The 20,973-nt window shown below is 50.4% G+C and overlaps 1 protein-coding gene across 1 annotated transcript in view; it reads right to left on the bottom strand.

Moving 5' to 3' along the window:
• The window catches only part of SHTN1 (shootin 1), a 370,192-nt gene that overhangs the window by 177,391 nt on the left and 171,828 nt on the right, over positions 1–20,973 (bottom strand). The window contains exon 10 of the mRNA XM_083149946.1: positions 6,297–6,396. Within this exon, the coding sequence (XP_083006072.1) occupies positions 6,297–6,396 (100 nt within the window). The remainder of the gene's footprint in view (positions 1–6,296; positions 6,397–20,973) is intronic.

Below are 20,973 nucleotides of genomic sequence, written 5' to 3'. Positions count from 1 at the left end.
ACTAGAGGGAGGAAGGTACAGGTGGGAGACATTAGTCACAGGAAGAGGAGCAGCAGAACACGAGGACATGCACTGACACTAGAGGGAGGAAGGTACAGGTGGGAGACATTCTTCACAGGAAGAGGAACAGCAGAACACGAGGACATGCACTGACACTAGAGGGAGGAAGGTACAGGTGGGAGACATTAGTCACAGGAAGAGGAGCAGCAGAACACGAGGACATGCACTGACACTAGAGGGAGGAAGGTACAGGTGGGAGACATTCTTCACAGGAAGAGGAGCAGCAGAACACGAGGACATGCACTGACACTAGGGGGAGGAAGATACAGGTGGGAGACATTAGTCACAGGAAGAGGAGCAACAGAACACGAGGACATGCACTGACACTAGAGGGAGGAAGGTACAGGTGGGAGACATTAGTCACAGGAAGAGGAGCAGCAGAACACGAGGACATGCACTGACACTAGAGGGAGGAAGGTACAGGTGGGAGACATTCTTCACAGGAAGAGGAGCAGCAGAACACGAGGACATGCACTGACACTAGAGGGAGGAAGGTACAGGTGGGAGACATTAGTCACAGGAAGAGGAGCAGCAGAACACGAGGACATGCACTGACACTAGGGGGAGGAAGGTACAGGTGGGATACATTCGTCACAGGAAGAGGAGCAGCAGAACACGAGGACACGCACTGACACTAGAGGGAGGAAGGTACAGGTGGGAGACATTAGTCACAGGAAGAGGAGCAGCAGAACACGAGGACATGCACTGACACTAGAGGGAGGAAGGTACAGGTGGGAGACATTAGTCACAGGAAGAGGAGCAGCAGAACACAAGGACACGCACTAACACTAGAGGGAGGAAGGTACAGGTGGGAGACATTCTTCGCAGGAAGAGGAGCAGCAGAACACAAGGACATGCACTGACACTAGAGGGAGGAAGGTACAGGTGGGAGACATTCTTCACAGGAAGAGGAGCAGCAGAACACGAGGACATGCACTGACACTAGGGGGAGGAAGGTACAGGTGGGAGACATTAGTCACAGGAAGAGGAGCAGCAGAACACGAGGACATGCACTGACACTAGGGGGAGGAACGTACAGGTGGGAGACATTAGTCACAGGAAGAGGAGCAGCAGAACACGAGGACATGCACTGACACTAGAGGGAGGAAGGTACAGGTGGGAGACATTAGTCACAGGAAGAGGAGCAGCAGAACACGAGGACATGCACTGACACTAGAGGGAGGAAGGTATCGGTGGGAGACATTCTTCACAGGAAGAGGAGCAGCAGAACACGAGGACATGCACTGACACTAGAGGGAGGAAGGTACAGGTGGGAGACATTAGTCACAGGAAGAGGAGCAGCAGAACACGAGGACATGCACTGACACTAGGGGGAGGAAGGTACAGGTGGGATACATTAGTCACAGGAAGAGGAGCAGCAGAACACGAGGACATGCACTGACACTAGGGGGAGGAACGTACAGGTGGGAGACATTCTTCACAGGAAGAGGAGCAGCAGAACACGAGGACATGCACTGACACTAGAGGGAGGAAGGTACAGGTGGGAGACATTAGTCACAGGAAGAGGAGCAGCAGAACACGAGGACATGCACTGACACTAGAGGGAGGAAGGTACCGGTGGGAGACATTCTTCACAGGAAGAGGAGCAGCAGAACACGAGGACATGCACTGACACTAGAGGGAGGAAGGTACAGGTGGGAGACATTAGTCACAGGAAGAGGAGCAGCAGAACACGAGGACATGCACTGACACTAGGGGGAGGAAGGTACAGGTGGGATACATTAGTCACAGGAAGAGGAGCAGCAGAACACGAGGACATGCACCGACACTAGAGGGAGGAAGGTACAGGTGGGAGACATTAGTCACAGGAAGAGGAGCAGCAGAACACGAGGACATGCACCGACACTAGAGGGAGGAAGGTACAGGTGGGAGACATTAGTCACAGGAAGAGGAGCAGCAGAACACGAGGACATGCACTGACACTAGGGGGAGGAAGGTACAGGTGGGATACATTAGTCACAGGAAGAGGAGCAGCAGAACACGAGGACACGCACTGACACTAGGGGGAGGAAGGTACATGTGGGAGACATTAGTCACAGGAAGAGGAGCAGCAGAACACGAGGACACGCACTGACACTAGAGGGAGGTAGGTACAGGTGGGAGACATTAGTCACAGGAAGAGGAGCAGCAGAACACGAGGACATGCACTGACACTAGAGGGAGGTAGGTACAGGTGGGAGACATTAGTCACAGGAAGAGGAGCAGCAGAACACGAGGACATGCACTGACACTAGAGGGAGGAAGGTACAGGTGGGAGACATTAGTCACAGGAAGAGGAGCAGCAGAACACGGGGACATGCACTGACACTAGAGGGAGGAAGGTACAGGTGGGAGACATTAGTCACAGGAAGAGGAGCAGCAGAACACAGGGACATGCACTGACACTAGAGGGAGGAAGGTACAGGTGGGAGACATTAGTCACAGGAAGAGGAGCAGCAGAACACGAGGACATGCACTGACACTAGAGGGAGGTAGGTACAGGTGGGAGACATTAGTCACAGGAAGAGGAGCAGCAGAACACGAGGACATGCACTGACACTAGAGGGAGGTAGGTACAGGTGGGAGACATTAGTCACAGGAAGAGGAGCAGCAGAACACGAGGACATGCACTGACACTAGAGGGAGGAAGGTACAGGTGGGAGACATTAGTCACAGGAAGAGGAGCAGCAGAACACGAGGACATGCACTGACACTAGAGGGAGGAAGGTACAGGTGGGAGACATTAGTCACAGGAAGAGGAGCAGCAGAACACGGGGACATGCACTGACACTAGAGGGAGGAAGGTACAGGTGGGAGACATTAGTCACAGGAAGAGGAGCAGCAGAACACAGGGACATGCACTGACACTAGAGGGAGGAAGGTACAGGTGGGAGACATTAGTCACAGGAAGAGGAGCAGCAGAACACAGGGACATGCACTGACACTAGAGGGAGGAAGGTACAGGTGGGAGACATTAGTCACAGGAAGAGGAGCAGCAGAACACGAGGACATGCACTGACACTAGGGGGAGGAAGGTACAGGTGGGATACATTAGTCACAGGAAGAGGAGCAGCAGAACACGAGGACATGCACCGACACTAGAGGGAGGAAGGTACAGGTGGGAGACATTAGTCACAGGAAGAGGAGCAGCAGAACACGAGGACATGCACTGACACTAGAGGGAGGAAGGTACAGGTGGGAGACATTAGTCACAGGAAGAGGAGCAGCAGAACACGAGGACATGCACTGACACTAGGGGGAGGAAGGTACAGGTGGGATACATTAGTCACAGGAAGAGGAGCAGCAGAACACGAGGACACGCACTGACACTAGGGGGAGGAAGGTACATGTGGGAGACATTAGTCACAGGAAGAGGAGCAGCAGAACACGAGGACATGCACTGACACTAGAGGGAGGTAGGTACAGGTGGGAGACATTAGTCACAGGAAGAGGAGCAGCAGAACACGAGGACATGCACTGACACTAGAGGGAGGTAGGTACAGGTGGGAGACATTAGTCACAGGAAGAGGAGCAGCAGAACACGAGGACATGCACTGACACTAGAGGGAGGAAGGTACAGGTGGGAGACATTAGTCACAGGAAGAGGAGCAGCAGAACACGGGGACATGCACTGACACTAGAGGGAGGAAGGTACAGGTGGGAGACATTAGTCACAGGAAGAGGAGCAGCAGAACACAGGGACATGCACTGACACTAGAGGGAGGAAGGTACAGGTGGGAGACATTAGTCACAGGAAGAGGAGCAGCAGAACACGAGGACATGCACTGACACTAGAGGGAGGTAGGTACAGGTGGGAGACAATAGTCACAGGAAGAGGAGCAGCAGAACACGAGGACATGCACTGACACTAGTGGGAGGTAGGTACAGGTGGGAGACATTAGTCACAGGAAGAGGAGCAGCAGAACACGAGGACATGCACTGACACTAGAGGGAGGAAGGTACAGGTGGGAGACATTAGTCACAGGAAGAGGAGCAGCAGAACACAGGGACATGCACTGACACTAGAGGGAGGAAGGTACAGGTGGGAGACATTAGTCACAGGAAGAGGAGCAGCAGAACACGAGGACATGCACTGACACTAGGGGGAGGAAGGTACAGGTGGGATACATTAGTCACAGGAAGAGGAGCAGCAGAACACGAGGACATGCACCGACACTAGAGGGAGGAAGGTACAGGTGGGAGACATTAGTCACAGGAAGAGGAGCAGCAGAACACGAGGACATGCACTGACACTAGAGGGAGGAAGGTACAGGTGGGAGACATTAGTCACAGGAAGAGGAGCAGCAGAACACGAGGACATGCACTGACACTAGGGGGAGGAAGGTACAGGTGGGATACATTAGTCACAGGAAGAGGAGCAGCAGAACACGAGGACACGCACTGACACTAGGGGGAGGAAGGTACAGGTGGGAGACATTAGTCACAGGAAGAGGAGCAGCAGAACACGGGGACATGCACTGACACTAGAGGGAGGAAGGTACAGGTGGGAGACATTAGTCACAGGAAGAGGAGCAGCAGAACACAGGGACATGCACTGACACTAGAGGGAGGAAGGTACAGGTGGGAGACATTAGTCACAGGAAGAGGAGCAGCAGAACACGAGGACATGCACTGACACTAGAGGGAGGTAGGTACAGGTGGGAGACATTAGTCACAGGAAGAGGAGCAGCAGAACACGAGGACATGCACTGACACTAGAGGGAGGTAGGTACAGGTGGGAGACATTAGTCACAGGAAGAGGAGCAGCAGAACACGAGGACATGCACTGACACTAGAGAGAGGAAGGTACAGGTGGGAGACATTAGTCACAGGAAGAAGAGCAGCAGAACACGAGGACATGCACTGACACTAGAGGGAGGAAGGTACAGGTGGGAGACATTAGTCACAGGAAGAGGAGCAGCAGAACACGAGGACATGCACTGACACTAGAGGAGGTAGGTACAGGTGGGAGACATTAGTCACAGGAAGAGGAGCAGCAGAACACGAGGACACGCACTGACACTAGGGGGGGAAGGTACAGGTGGGAGACATTAGTCACAGGAAGAGGAGCAGCAGAACACGAGGACATGCACTGACACTAGAGGGAGGAAGGTACAGGTGGGAGACATTAGTCACAGGAAGAGGAGCAGCAGAACACGAGGACATGCACTGACACTAGAGGGAGGAAGGTACAGGTGGGAGACATCAGTCACAGGAAGAGGAGCAGCAGAACACGAGGACACGCACTGACACTAGAGGGAGGAAGGTACAGGTGGGAGACATTAGTCACAGGAAGAGGAGCAGCAGAACACGAGGACATGCACTGACACTAGAGGGAGGAAGGTACAGGTGGGAGACATCAGTCACAGGAAGAGGAGCAGCAGAACACGAGGACATGCACTGACACTAGAGGGAGGTAGGTACAGGTGGGAGACATTAGTCACAGGAAGAGGAGCAGCAGAACACGAGGACATGCACTGACACTAGAGGGAGGTAGGTACAGGTGGGAGACATTAGTCACAGGAAGAGGAGAAGCAGAACACGAGGACATGCACTGACACTAGGGGGAGGAAGATTCAGGGGAAATGTGAGGAAGAATTACTTCACAGAAAGAGTAGTGGATAAGTGGAATAGCCTCCCATCAGAGGTGGTAGACACAAATACAGTAGTAAACATGCTTGGGATAGACATATTGATATCCTTACAAAAAAATAAGGATCGAATATGGTTTGAGGTAACATGCTTAAAAAAGGGGCAGACTAGATGGGCCAGGTGGTTCTTATCTGCCGTCACATTCTATGTTTTCTATGTAACGTGAAGGTTACTATTTGCCTATAGGACCGTGACACTACCTGAACCATTTACTTGTATTGTACAGTTGGAGCCATAGCGATGTTCCCGGGGATGACATGCACGTACTGTATACTGTAGTAAGCACGCTCCACTCGGCGAATGGCGGGGTACCATCGGTATATCAATCCGCTGCTAGATTGGTGGAGCATTAGCCACCCAGCAGTGGTGATATGTATTACATGGATATTGTATGGCGAGCATCCGCGCACCACAACCTTCGCCAAGGCGAGCTGGCGCTCCATCTGTATATACTTCAATTAATGCCGGACAGAGAATATGTCACATGAAATTCTGTAATAATCGCCTTGGCCAGTCACAAGGTGTCATGGCAATCCCAATACTGTCATCATACAACAGTGTAACGACACAGAGGTGGGCCTTACCGTATAGGGTTTGGTGGTGGCGGTGGTAGAGGAGGCGGTGGCGGAGGAGGTGGTGGTGGCGGGTTCTCTGCCTGATGGACACGTTTCTGAAGTTCTTCCACTAGATAGAGAAGTGAGGAAGTATTATAGCACTGTAATATTATAATCACCAGCACATCCAAATACACAGAACCCAAATCCTGGGGAGAACTGATCCACACTAAGGAACAAAGCGCAATCCCTTCAAAATAAGTGTGCCAAAGGCTGGGTACACCGTACACGAGCTTATCACAACCATCCACGCGTCTTTTCACAAACATGCCATGGACCCAGCTATCACCAATGTGTGCGGCTATCCCACCCACACCCATTGGTGATAGCTGGATCCGTGGCACATTTGTGATGAGACGTGTAGGATAGCCGGACACATTGGTGATAGCTAGGTCCGTGGCACATTTGTGGTGAGACGTGTAGGATAGCCGGACACATTGGTGATAGCTGGGTCCGTGGCACATTTGTGATGAGACGTGTAGGATAGCCGGACACATTGGTGATTGCTGGGTCCGTGGCACATTTGTGGTGAGAGGTGTGTGATAGCCGGACACATTGGTGATAGCTGGGTCTGTGGCACATTTGTGGTGAGATGTGTGGGATAGCCGGACACATTGGTGAAAGCTGGATCTGTGGCACATTTGTGATGAGACGTGTAGGATAGCCGGACACATTGGTGATTGCTGGGTCCGTGGCACATTTGTGGTGAGAGGTGTGTGATAGCCGGACACATTGGTGATAGCTGGGTCCGTGGCACATTTGTGGTGAGAGGTGTGGGATAGCCGGACACATTGGTGATAGCTGGGTCCGTGGCACATTTGTGGTGAGACGTGTAGGATAGCCGGACACATTGGTGAAAGCTGGGTCCGTGGCACATTTGTGGTGAGACGTGTAGGATAGCCGGACACATTGGTGATAGCTGGGTTCGTGGCACATTTGTGGTGAGAGGTGTGGGATAGCCGGACACATTGGTGATAGCTTGATCCGTGGCACATTTGTGATGAGACGTGTAGGATAGCCGCACACATTGGTGATAGCTGGGTCCGTGGCACATTTGTGGTGAGATGTGTAGGATAGCCGGACACATTGGTGATAGTTGGGTCTGTGGCACATTTGTGATGAGACGTGTAGGATAGCCGGACACATTGGTGATAGCTGGGTCCGTGGCACATTTGTGGTGAGATGTGTGGGATAGCCGGACACATTGGTGATAGTTGGGTCTGTGGCACATTTGTGATGAGACGTGTAGGGATAGCCGGACACATTGGTGATAGCTGGGTCCGTGGCACATTTGTGGTGAGATGTGTGGGATAGCCGGACACATTGGTGATAGCTGGGTCTGTGGCACATTTGTGATGAGACGTGTAGGATAGCCGGACACATTGGTGATAGCTGGGTCCGTGGCACATTTGTGGGACCGGACACTTGGTGATAGCTTGGGCCAGTGGCACATTTGTGGTGAGATGTGTGGGATATCTGCGACACATTGGTGATAAGCTGGGTCTGTGGCACATTTGTGATGAGACGTGTAGGATAGCCGCACACTTTGGTGATAGCTGGGTCTGTACAAACAAAGGAAGCACAATCAATTGAGAGAATACAGCCAACCACACAATGGATGGGGTTACACCTATCCCCAAAAGGACAACACGTACAATACAGATTTCTGTAATGTGTCACAACTCTTTCAGAAAATGTTCATATAATTTTACTTTTAAGCAAAATTTATTTATAAAACAGGACAATGAAAATAAAGTGAAACGAATACAAATAAATGCAGATTACAAGGTGCTCTATCTTCAAAGAGTGCAGATGGCGTGGTCAAAAACAGTAACACGTTTCGGAGATCTTTCTGGCTCCTTTTTCCAGCTTGAATGTGCCAGGGACCCAGTAATCATCAACGTGTATGGTGTTGCCACGTCTCACCACGAATGTGCCATGGACCCATCTATCACCAATGTGTGCGGGTATCTCACAGGTATCACCAGGAATGTGCCACAGACCGACCTAACACCAATGTGTGCAGGTATCCTACACGTCTCACCACAAATATCCCACGGACACTTCTATCACCTATGTGCACGGCGATGCCACATGTGCCACGGACCCATCTATCACCAATGTGTGCGGGTATCCCACAGGTATCACCAGGAATGTGCCACAGACCCAAACAATACCTATGTATGCGGCTATGCCACATGTCTCACCACTCAGGTCACTATAATAAAAGTGGCTGCAGATCTTTAGGCTGCACAATAACACAGTCACTGTCCCGTTCAGCCATATTCCAAAGCTGCTCTACTGTACCAAGCCTGAACGACTGCCACGGCAATTCTTACTGTGGCCACGGAGCTATTATCACCAAGGACATGTATGTCACCACAAGTGTTCCACAGCCTCATACAAAACTAAACACACTAGTAGCGGAATGACATAATAGGTGTGAGCACAGAACCTGATAGGACAGAATAGGAGGCACACAATGGTCTGAAGGATGGATGGAAGCGAGGCACGTCAGAGTGAGGCATGTCAGAGTGAGGCACGTCAGCGTGTAATGTTTGACAATGAAGGGGAAATTTACTAAGAATACGGATGCAAAAAGTTGCATTCGTATTCTTAATATGAATTAATACGACAGCATACTTTGTATGCTTTGTCGTGTTCCGGAGGGGGATTTACAAAGCAGTCAAATACGACTGCTTCGTAACCCTCTGATGTCGTATTAATTCGTATTAGCTGGCCGCTAATATGAATTCGTACAGGCAGTCTGCACAGATCAGTCAGATCCATCATATCAGTCAGATCCATCATATCAGTCAGATCCATCATATCAGTCAGATCCATCATATCAGTCAGATCCATCATATCAGTCAGATCCATCATATCAGTCAGATCCATCATATCAGTCAGATCCGTGCAGGGTGCAAGGTGTAAAAAAAATAGAAAAAATAAATAAATAATAAAAAAAACCAGCGTGGGCCCCCCCCCCCCACAGCCATAACCAGCACCAGGCTGACAGAGCCGGGGCCGGTAATTACAAATCAGGGAACCCGACAAATAGGGGTTCCCCGATTTTTAACAACCAGCCCCAGGCTCCAGGTCCGGGGCTGGTTCCCAAAATATGGGGAACAAAATGACTAGGGGTCCCCCGTATTTTAAGAACCAGCCCCAGGCCAAACCAGCCAGCAGGGTAATGCCACAGCCGGGGGGAGACTTTTTATATAAGTCCCCCCGGCCAAAGCATTAACCCTCTGACCAGTCAGCCTGGCCAGGGGTCTTGGGGAAGTGGTGACCCCCCCCAATAAAGGGGTCCCCCCCCTCCAGGACTTACCTGACCAGGCTGAAGCCTGGTGCTGTCCCCGGTGACCCTGGGCTGTGGGCATCGAGCTAATTGTGTGTAAAAAAAAAGAATAAACTATTGTTTTTAACTGTGGAACTATGAGTCCCAGCAAGCCTACCCTGCCATAAGTCCCAGCCTGCGGGCCATTAAAGGGCCCGCTGGGTCTTGTAGTTCAACAGTTAAAAAAAAATAGTACAATAAACACACACTGACACATAAGAAAAATAAAACTTTAATACATACATTACACACATACTTATACTTACCTATCTTGATCCCGTAGGTAGGTCCCAGGGTCTTGATCCGGTGCCTTGTCCCGGTCTGGATCTATGTCGGCATTTTCCACCATGTCGATCTCCATGTCGGCGTCGTCGTCCGGTCCGGGGTCCGAAGAAATCCACGGTGGACCTGTGGAAGGAAATCCTACTCACCTAGGTCCTCCATGGAAGTTCTTCAGTCTTGATCCGCCGTAGTCCAGTTCTTCAAGCTGCCGGCGACTCCGGCATCTCCCCGCTGCGGACTAAGAGGCACAGAGATGTTTCATCTTACGCGCCTCTCATCAGAATTATTCTATTGGCTGCTCAGCGGCGCTTCTGATTGGCCGCTGAGCAGCCCTTTAATGCCCCGCAGGCTGGGACTTGTGGTTCTCCAAGTCCCAGCTTGCAGGGTAGGCTTGCTGGGACTCATAGTTCCACAGTTAAAAACAATAGTTTATTCTATTTTTTTTTTACACACAATCAGATCGATGCCCACCGCGCCCAGGGGCATTGAGGACAGCACCAGGCTTCAGCCTGGTCAGTTAAGTCCTGGAGGGGGGGACCCCTTTATTGGGGGGGGGAGGTCCCCACTACCCCAGGGCCCCTGGCCAGGCTGACTGGTCAGAGGGTTAATGCTTTGGCCGGGGGGACTTATATAAAAAGTCTCCCCCCGGCTGTGGCATTACCCTGCTGGCTGGTTTGGCATGGGGCTGGTTCTTAAAATACGGGGGACCCTTAGTCATTTTGTCCCCCATATTTTGGGAACCAGTCCCAGACCTGGAGCCTGGGGCTGGTTGTTAAAAACCGGGGAACCCCTATTTGTTGGGTTCCCTGATTTTTAATTACCGGCTCTTTCAGCCTGGTGCTGGTTATAGCTGTGGGGGGGACCCCACGCTGTTTTTTTTTTTTCACTGCAGCCTGCATGGATCTGACTGATCCGTGCAGGCTTAAAGCAAATACGACAGGAAAATAAGGTGTATTTTCCTGCCGTATTTTCGTGGCTGTTTCACGCCAATTAGCAGCCATATTTCCAATACGGCTGCTTAGTAAATCAGGAACCACCATTCTTTTGAATGGTGATTCCTGTCGTATTCTATCTATGGTGTAGACATTCGTATTTGTAAATACAAATATGAATGTCCCATCATTAAGAATACGAAATACGTTTTTGTTGGCATAGTAAATGCCAAAAATACGTATACACCAAATAAATTGTATTTTCGTATGAAAATACGATTTTTTCCCACTATTTTTTTTTAGTAAATTTCCCCCCAGTGTGTTATCCTGCTAGAACCAGCGTGAGATGGTTTGTGCAATGTGACATGGCGTGTTATACTGTGGAGCCAGCATGTACTGTGTGACATGGCGTGTTATACTGTGGAGCCAGCGTGTACTGTGTGACATGGCGTGTTATACTGTGGAGCCAGCGTGAACTGTGTGACATGGCGTGTTATACTGTGGAGCCAGCGTGAACTGTGTGACATGGCGTGTTATACTGTGGAGCCAGCATGTACTGTGTGACATGGCGTGTTATACTGTGGAGCCAGCGTGTACTGTGTGACATGGCGTGTTATACTGTGAAGCCAGCATGTACTGTGTAACATGGCGTGTTATACTGTGGAGCCAGCATGTACTGTGTGACATGGCTTGTTATACTGTGGAGCCAGCGTGAACTGTGTGACATGGTGTGTTATAATGTGGAGCCAGCGTGTACTGTGTGACATGGCGTGTTATACTGTGGAGCCAGCATGTACTGTGTGACATGGCTTGTTATACTGTGGAGCCAGCATGTACTGTGTGACATGGCTTGTTATACTGTGGAGCCAGCGTGTACTGTGTGACATGGCGTGTTATACTGTGGAGCCAGCATGTACTGTGTGACATGGCGTGTTATACTGTGGAGCCAGCGTGTACTGTGTGACATGGCGTGTTATACTGTGGAGCCAGCGTGAACTGTGTGACATGGCGTGTTATACTGTGGAGCCAGCGTGAACTGTGTGACATGGCGTGTTATACTGTGGAGCCAGCATGTACTGTGTGACATGGCGTGTTATACTGTGGAGCCAACGTGTACTGTGTGACATGGCGTGTTATACTGTGAAGCCAGCATGTACTGTGTAACATGGCGTGTTATACTGTGGAGCCAGCATGTACTGTGTGACATGGCATGTTATACTGTGGAGCCAGTGTGTACTGTGTGACATGGCGTGTTATAGTGTGGAGCCAGCGTGTACTGTGTGACATGGCGTGTTATACTGTGGAGCCAGCGTGTACTGTGTGACATGGCGTGTTATAGTGTGGAGCCAGCGTGTACTGTGTGACATGGCGTGTTATAGTGTGGAGCCAGCGTGTACTGTGTGACATGGCGTGTTATACTGTGGAGCCAGCGTGTACTGTGTGACATGGCGTGTTATACTGTGGAGCCAGCGTGTACTGTGTGACATGGCTTGTTATACTGTGGAGCCAGCGTGTACTGTGTGACATGGCGTGTTATACTGTGGAGCCAGCATGTACTGTGTGACATGGCGTGTTATACTGTGGAGCCAGCGTGTACTGTGTGACATGGCGTGTTATACTGTGAAGCCAGCATGTACTGGGTGACTTGGCGTGTTATACTGTGGAGCCAGCATGTACTGTGTGACATGGCGTGTTATACTGTGGAGCCAGCGTGTACTGTGTGACATGGCGTGTTATACTGTGAAGCCAGCATGTACTGGGTGACTTGGCGTGTTATACTGTGGAGCCAGCATGTACTGTGTGACATGGCGTGTTATACTGTGAAGCCAGCATGTACTGTGTGACATGGCGTGTTATACTGTGGAGCCAGCGTGTACTGTGTGACATGGCGTGTTATACTGTGAAGCCAGCATGTACTGTGTGACATGGCGTGTTATACTGTGGAGCCAGCATGTACTGTGTGACATGGCGTGTTATACTGTGAAGCCAGCATGTACTGTGTGACATGGCGTGTTATACTGCGAAGCCAGCATGTACTGGGTGACATGGCGTGTTATACTGTGGAGCCAGCGTGTACTGTGTGACATGGCGTGTTATACTGTGAAGCCAGCATGTACTGTGTGACATGGCGTGTTATACTGTGGAGCCAGCGTGTATTGTGTGACATGGCGTGTTATACTGTGGAGCCAGCGTGTACTGTGTGACATGGCGTGTTATACTGTGGAGCCAGCGTGTACTGTGTGACATGGCGTGTTATACTGTGGAGCCAGCGTGTACTGTGTGACATGGCGTGTTATACTGTGGAGCCAGCATGTACTGTGTGACATGGCGTGTTATACTGTGGAGCCAGCGTGTACTGTGTGACATGGCGTGTTATACTGTGGAGCCAGCGTGTACTATGTGACATGGCGTGTTATGCTGTGGAGCCATCGAGTATTGCGTGACATGGAGTGTTATACTGTGGAGCCAGCGTGTACTGTGTGACATAGCGTGCTATGCTGTGGAGCCATTGTGTATTGCATGACATGGAGTGTTATGCTGTGGAGTCCCCGTGTGCTGTATGACATGGCATGCTATACTGTGGAGCCAGCGTGTACTGTGTGACATGGCGTGTTATACTGTGGAGCCAGTGTGTACTGTGTGACATGTCGTGTTATGCTGTGGAGCCATCGTGTATTGCGTGACATGGAGTGTTATACTGTGGAGCCAGCGTGTACTGTGTGACATAGCGTGCTATGCTGTGGAGCCATTGTGTATTGCATGACATGGAGTGTTATGCTGTGGAGTCCTCGTGTGCTGTATGACATGGCGTGTTATACTGTGGAGCCAGCGTGTACTGTGTGACATGGCGTGTTATACTGTGGAGCCAGCATGTACTGTGTGACATGGCATGTTATACTGTGAAGCCATCACGTACTATGTTAAATGGTGTGTTATACTGTGGAGCCAGCGTGTACTGTGTGACATGGCGTGTTATACTGTGGAGCCATCGTGTACTGTATGACATGGCGTGTTATACTGTGGAGCCAGCGTGTAGTGTGTGACATGGCGTGTTATACTGTGGAGCCAGCATGTGCTGTGTGACATGGCGTGTTATACTTTGGAGCCAGCGTCTGCTGTATGACATGGCTTGTTATACTGTGGAGCCAGCATGTATTAGATGACATGGCGTGTTATACTGTGGAGCCAGCGTGTACTGTGTGACCTGGCGTGTTATACTGTGAAGCCAGCGTGTACTGTGTAACATGGCATGTTATACTGTGGAGCCAGCATGTACTGTGTGACATGGCATGTTATACTGTGGAGCCAGCGTGTACTGTGTGACATAGCGTTTTATACTGTGGAGCCAGCATGTACTGTGTGACATGGCGTGTTATACTGTTGAGCCAGCGTGTACTGTGTGACATGGCGTGTTATACTGTTGAGCCAGCATGTACTGTGTGACATGGTGTGTTATACTGTGGAGCCAGCGTGTACTGTGTGACATGGCGTGTTATACTGTGAAGCCAGCGTGTACTGTGTGACATGAAGTGTTATACTGTGGAGCCAGCGTGTGCTGTGTGACATGGCGTGTTATACTGTGGAGCAAGCGTGTACTGTGTGACATGGCGTGTTATACTGTGGAGTCCTTGTGTGCTGTATGACATGGCGAGTTATACTGTGGAGCCAGCATGTATTGCATGACATGGAGTGTTATGCTGTGGAGTCCTCATGTGCTGTATGACATGGCGTGTTATACTGTGGAGCCAGCATGTGCTGTGTGACATGGCGTGTTATACTGAGGAGCCATCGTGTATTGCATGACATGGCGTGTTATACTGTGGAGCCAGCATGTACTGTATGACATGGCGTGTTATACTATGGAGCCAGCGTGTGCTGTGTGACATGGCGTGTTATACTTTGGAGCCAGCGTGTGCTGTATGACATGGCGTGTTATACTGTGGTGCAAGCGTGTACTGTGTGACATGGCGTGTTATACTGTGGAGCCAGCGTGTACTGTGTGAAATGGCGTGTTATACTGTGGAGCCAGCTTGTATTGTGTGACATGGCGTGTTATACTGTGGAGGCAGCGTGTACTGTTTGACATGGCGTGTTATGCTGTGGAGCCATCGTGTATTGTATGACATGGAGTGTTATACTGTGGAGTCCTCGTGTGCTATATGACATAGTGTGTTATACTGTGGAGCCAGCGTGTATTGCATGACATGGCGTGTTATACTGTGGAGCCAGCATGTATTAGATGACATGGCGTGTTATACTGTGGAGCCAGCGTGTACTGTGTGACCTGGCGTGTTATACTGTGGAGCCAGCGTGTACTGTGTGACATGGCGTGTTATACTGTGAAGCCAGCATGTACTGTGACATGGCGTGTTATACTGTGGAGCCAGCGTGTGCTGTGTGACATGGCGTGTTATACTGTGGAGCCAGCGTGTACTGTGTGACATCGTGTATTATACTGTGGATCCAGCATGTACTGTGTGACATGGCGTGTTATACTGTGGAGCCAGCGTGTGCTGTGTGACATGGCGTGTTATACTGTGGAGCCAGCGTGTGCTGTGTGACATGGCGTGTTATACTGTGGAGCCAGCGTGTGCTGTGTGACATGGCGTGTTATACTGTGAAGCCAGCGTGTACTGTGTGACATGGCGTGTTATACTGTTGAGCCAGCATGTACTGTGTGACATGGCGTGTTATACTGTGGAGCCAGCGTGTACTGTGTGACATGGCGTGTTACACTGTGAAGCCATCATGTACTGTGTGACATGGCGTGTTATACTGTGGATCCAGCATGTACTGTGTGACATGGCGTGTTATACTGTGGAGCCAGCGTGTACTGTGTGACATGGCGTGTTATACTGTGGAGGCAGCGTGTACTGTTTGACATGGCGTGTTATGCTGTGGAGCCATCGTGTATTGTATGACATGGAGTGTTATACTGTGAAGTCCTCGTGTGCTATATGACATAGTGTGTTATACTGTGGAGCCAGCGTGTATTGCATGACATGGCTTGTTATACTGTGGAGCCAGCATGTATTAGATGACATGGCGTGTTATACTGTGGAGCCAGCGTGTACTGTGTGACATGGCGTGTTATACTGTGAAGCCAGCATGTACTGTGTGACATGGCGTGTTATACTGTGGAGCCAGCGTGTGCTGTGTGACATGGCGTGTTATACTGTGGAGCCAGCGTGTACTGTGTGACATTGTGTATTATACTGTGGATCCAGCATGTACTGTGTGACATGGCGTGTTATACTGTGGAGCCAGCGTGTGCTGTGTGACATGGCGTGTTATACTGTGGAGCCAGCATGAACTGTGTGACATGGCGTGTTATACTGTGGAGCCAGCGTGTGCTGTGTGACATGGCGTGTTATACTGTGAAGCCAGCGTGTACTGTATGACATGGCGTGTTATACTGTTGAGCCAGCATGTACTGTGTGACATGGCGTGTTATACTGTGGAGCCAGCGTGTACTGTGTGACATGGCATGTTATACTGTGGAGCCAGCATGTACTGTGTGACATGGCGTGTTATACTGTTGAGCCAGCGTGTACTGTGTGACATGGCGTGTTATACTGTTGAGCGAGCATGTACTGTGTGACATGGTGTGTTATACTGTGGAGCCAGCGTGTACTGTGTGATATGGCGTGTTACACTGTTAAGCCAGCATGTACTGTGTGACATGGCGTGTTATACTGTGGAGCCAGCATGTACTGTGTGACATGGCGTGTTATATTGTGAAGCCAGCGTGTACTGTGTGACATGGCGTGTTATACTGTGAAGCCAGCGTGTACTGTGTGACATGGCGTGTTATACTGTTGAGCCAGCATGTACTGTGTGACATGGCGTGTTATACTGTGGAGCCAGCGTGTACTGTGTGACATGGCGTGTTATACTGTGGAGCCAGCATGTACTGTGTGACATGGCGTGTTATACTGTTGAGCCAGCGTGTACTGTGTGACATGGCGTGTTATACTGTTGAGCCAGCATGTACTGTGTGACATGGTGTGTTATACTGTGGAGCCAGCGTGTACTGTGTGACATGGCGTGTTACACTGTTGAGCCAGCATGTACTGTGTGACATGGCGTGTTATACTGTGGAGCCAGCATGTACTGTGTGACATGGCGTGTTATATTGTGAAGCCAGCGTGTACTGTGTGACATGGCGTGTTATACTGTGGAGCCAGCGTGTACTGTGTGACATGATGTGTTATACTGTGGAGCAAGCGTGTACTGTGTGACATGGCGTGTTATACTGTGGAGTCCTTGTGTGCTGTATGACATGGCGAGTTATACTGTGGAGCCAGCATGTATTGCATGACATGGAGTGTTATGCTGTGGAGTCCTCATGTGCTGTATGACATGGCGTGTTATACTGTGGAGCCAGCATGTGCTGTGTGACATGGCGTGTTATACTGTGGAGCCAGCATGTGCTGTGTGACATGGCGTGTTATACTGTGGAGCCATCGTGTATTGCATGACATGGCGTGTTATACTGTGGAGCCAGCATGTACTGTATGACATGGCGTGTTATACTATGGAGCCAGCGTGTGCTGTATGACATGGCGTGTTATACTGTGGTGCAAGCGTGTACTGTGTGACATGGCGTGTTATACTGTGGAGCCAGCGTGTACTGTGTGAAATGGCGTGTTATACTGTGGAGCCAGCGTGTACTGTGTGACATGGCGTGTTATACTGTGGAGGCAGCGTGTACTGTTTGACATGGCGTGTTATGCTGTGGAGCCATCGTGTATTGCGTGACATGGCGTGTTATACTGTGGAGCCAGCATGTATTAGATGACATGGCGTGTTATACTGTGGAGCCAGCGTGTACTGTGTGACCTGGCGTGTTATACTGTGGAGCCAGCGTGTACTGTGTGACATGGCGTGTTATACTATGAAGCCAGCATGTACTGTGTGACATGGCGTGTTATACTGTGGAGCCAGCGTGTGCTGTGTGACATGGCGTGTTATACTGTGGAGCCAGCGTGTACTGTGTGACATAGTGTATTATACTGTGGATCCAGCATGTACTGTGTGACATGGCGTGTTATACTGTGGAGCCAACATAAACTGTGTGACATGGCGTGTTATACTGTGGAGCCAGCGTGTGCTGTGTGACATGGCGTGTTATACTGTGGAGCCAGCGTGTACTGTGTGACATGGCGTGTTATACTGTGGAGCCAGCGTGTACTGTGTGACCTGGCGTGTTATACTGTGGAGCCAGCGTGTACTGTGTGACATGGCGTGTTATACTATGAAGCCAGCATGTACTGTGTGACATGGCGTGTTATACTGTGGAGCCAGCGTGTGCTGTGTGACATGGCGTGTTATACTGTGGAGCCAGCGTGTACTGTGTGACATAGTGTATTATACTGTGGATCCAGCATGTACTGTGTGACATGGCGTGTTATACTGTGGAGCCAACATAAACTGTGTGACATGGCGTGTTATACTGTGGAGCCAGCGTGTGCTGTGTGACATGGCGTGTTATACTGTGGAGCCAGCGTGTACTGTGTGACATGGCGTGTTATACTGTGGAGCCAGCATGTACTGTGTGACATGACGTGTTAAACTGTGAAGCCAGCGTGTACTGTGTAACATGGCATGTTATACTGTGGAGCCAGTATGTACTGTGTGACATGGCGTGTTATACTGTGGAGCCAGCGTGTACTGTGTGACATGGCGTGTTACACTGTGGAGCCAGCATGTACTGTGTGACATGGCGTGTTATACTGTTGAGCCAGCATGTACTGTGTGACATGGCGTGTTATACTGTGGAGCCAGCGTGTACTGTGTGACATGGCGTGTTATACTGTGAAGCCATCATGTACTGTGTGACATGGCGTGTTATACTGTTGACCCAGCATGTACTGTGTGACATGGCGTGTTATACTGTGGAGCCAGCATGTACTGTGTGACATGGCGTGTTATACTGTGAAGCCAGCGTGTACTGTGTGACATGGCGTGTTATACTGTGGAGCCAGCGTGTACTGTGTGACATGGCGTGTTATACTGTGGAGCCAGCGTGTACTGTGTGACATGATGTGTTATACTGTGGAGCCAGCGTGTGCTGTGTGACATGGCGTGTTATACTGTGGAGCAAGCGTGTACTGTGTGACATGGCGTGTTAAACTGTGGAGTCCTCGTGTGCTGTATGACATGGAGTGTTATACTGTGGAGCCATTGTGTATTGCATGACATGGCGTGTTATACTGTGGAGCCAGCCTGTGGGGACGTGTGACATGGAGTGTTATACTGTGGAGCCAGCGTGTGCTGTATGACATAGCGTGTTATGCTGTGGAGCCATCGTGTATTGCATGACATGGAGTGTTATGCTGTGGAGTCCTCGTGTGCTGTATGACATGGCGTGCTATACTGTGGAGCCAGCGTGTACTGTGTGACATGGCGTGTTATACTGTGGAGCCAGCGTGTACTGTTTGACATGGCGTGTTATACTGTGGAGCCAGCGTGTACTGTGTGACATGGCGTGCTATGATGTGGAGCCATTGTGTATTGCATGACATGGAGTGTTATTCTGTGGAGCCAGCGTGTACTGTGTGACATGGCGTGCTATGATGTGGAGCCATTGTGTATTGCATGACATGGAGTGTTATACTGTGGAGCCAGCGTGTACTGTGTGACATAGCGTGCTATGCTGTGGAGCCATTGTGTATTGCATGACATGGAGTGTTATGCTGTGGAGTCCTTGTGTGCTGTATGACATGGCATGTTATACTGTGGAGCCAGCATGTACTGTGTGACATGGCGTGTTATACTGTGGAGCCAGCGTGTATTGCATGACATGGAGTGTTATGCTGTGGAGTCCTCATGTGCTGTATGACATGGCGTGTTATACTGTGGAGCCAGCGTGTACTGTGTGACATGGCGTGTTATACTGTGGAGCCAGCGTGTACTGTGTGACATGGCATGTTATACTGTGGAGCCAGTGTGTACTGTGTGACATGGCGTGTTATACTGTGGAGCCATCGTGTACTGTATGACATGGCGTGTTATACTGTGGAGCCAGCATGTACTGTGTGACACGACGTGTTATACTGTGGAGCCAGCGTGTACTGTGTGACATGGCGTGTTATACTGTGGAGCCAGCGTGTAGTGTGTGACATGGCGTGTTATACTGTGGAGCCAGCATGTGCTGTGTGACATGGCGTGTTATACTGTGGAGCCATCGTGTATTGCATGACATGGCGTGTTATACTGTGGAGCCATCGTGTACTGTATGACATGGCGTGTTATACTATGGAGCCAGCGTGTGTTGTATGACATGGTGTGTTATAATGTGGAGCCAGTGTGTACTGTGTGACATGGCGTGTTATACTGTGCAGCCAGTGTATACTTTGTGACATGGCATGTTATAATATGGAGCCAGCGTGTATTACATGACATAGTGTATTATACTGTGGAGCCAGCGTGTTTTGCATGACATGGCGTGTTATACTGTGGAGCCAGCGTGTGCTGTATGACATGGCGTGTTATACTGTGGAGCCAGCGTGTATTACATAACATGGCGTGTTATACTATGGAGCCAGCGTGTACTGTGTGACATGGCGTGTTATACTGTGGAGCCAGCGTGTACTGTGTGACATGGCGTGTTATACTGTGGAGCCAGCGTGTACTGTGTGACATGGCGTGTTATACTGTGGAGCCAGCGTGTACTGTGTGACATGGTGTGTTATAGTGTGGAGCCAGCGTGTACTGTGTGACATCGTGTGTTATACTGTGGAGCCAGCGTGTACTGTGTGACATGGCGTGTTATACTGTGGAGCCAGCGTGTACTGTGTGACATGGTGTGTTATACTGTGGAGCCAGCATGTACTGGGTGACATGGCGTGTTATACTGTGGAGCCAGCGTGTACTGTGTGACATAGTGTGTTATACTGTGGAGCCAGCATGTACTGGGTGACATGGCGTGTTATACTGTGGAGCCAGCGTGTACTGTGTGACATGGCATGTTACACTGTGGAGCCAGCGTGTACTGTGTGACATGGTGTGTTATACTGTGGAGCCAGCGTGTACTGTGTGACATGGCATGTTACACTGTGGAGCCAGCGTGTACTGTGTGACATGATGT

This window comes from Crinia signifera, chromosome 6, assembly GCF_055691185.1.
Source record: "Crinia signifera chromosome 6, ASM5569118v1, whole genome shotgun sequence".
NCBI classification, from domain to species: Eukaryota; Metazoa; Chordata; class Amphibia; order Anura; family Myobatrachidae; genus Crinia; species Crinia signifera.
Note: the sequence above shows the minus strand (reverse complement) of the source record. Positions and strands in the feature narration are given on the sequence as shown.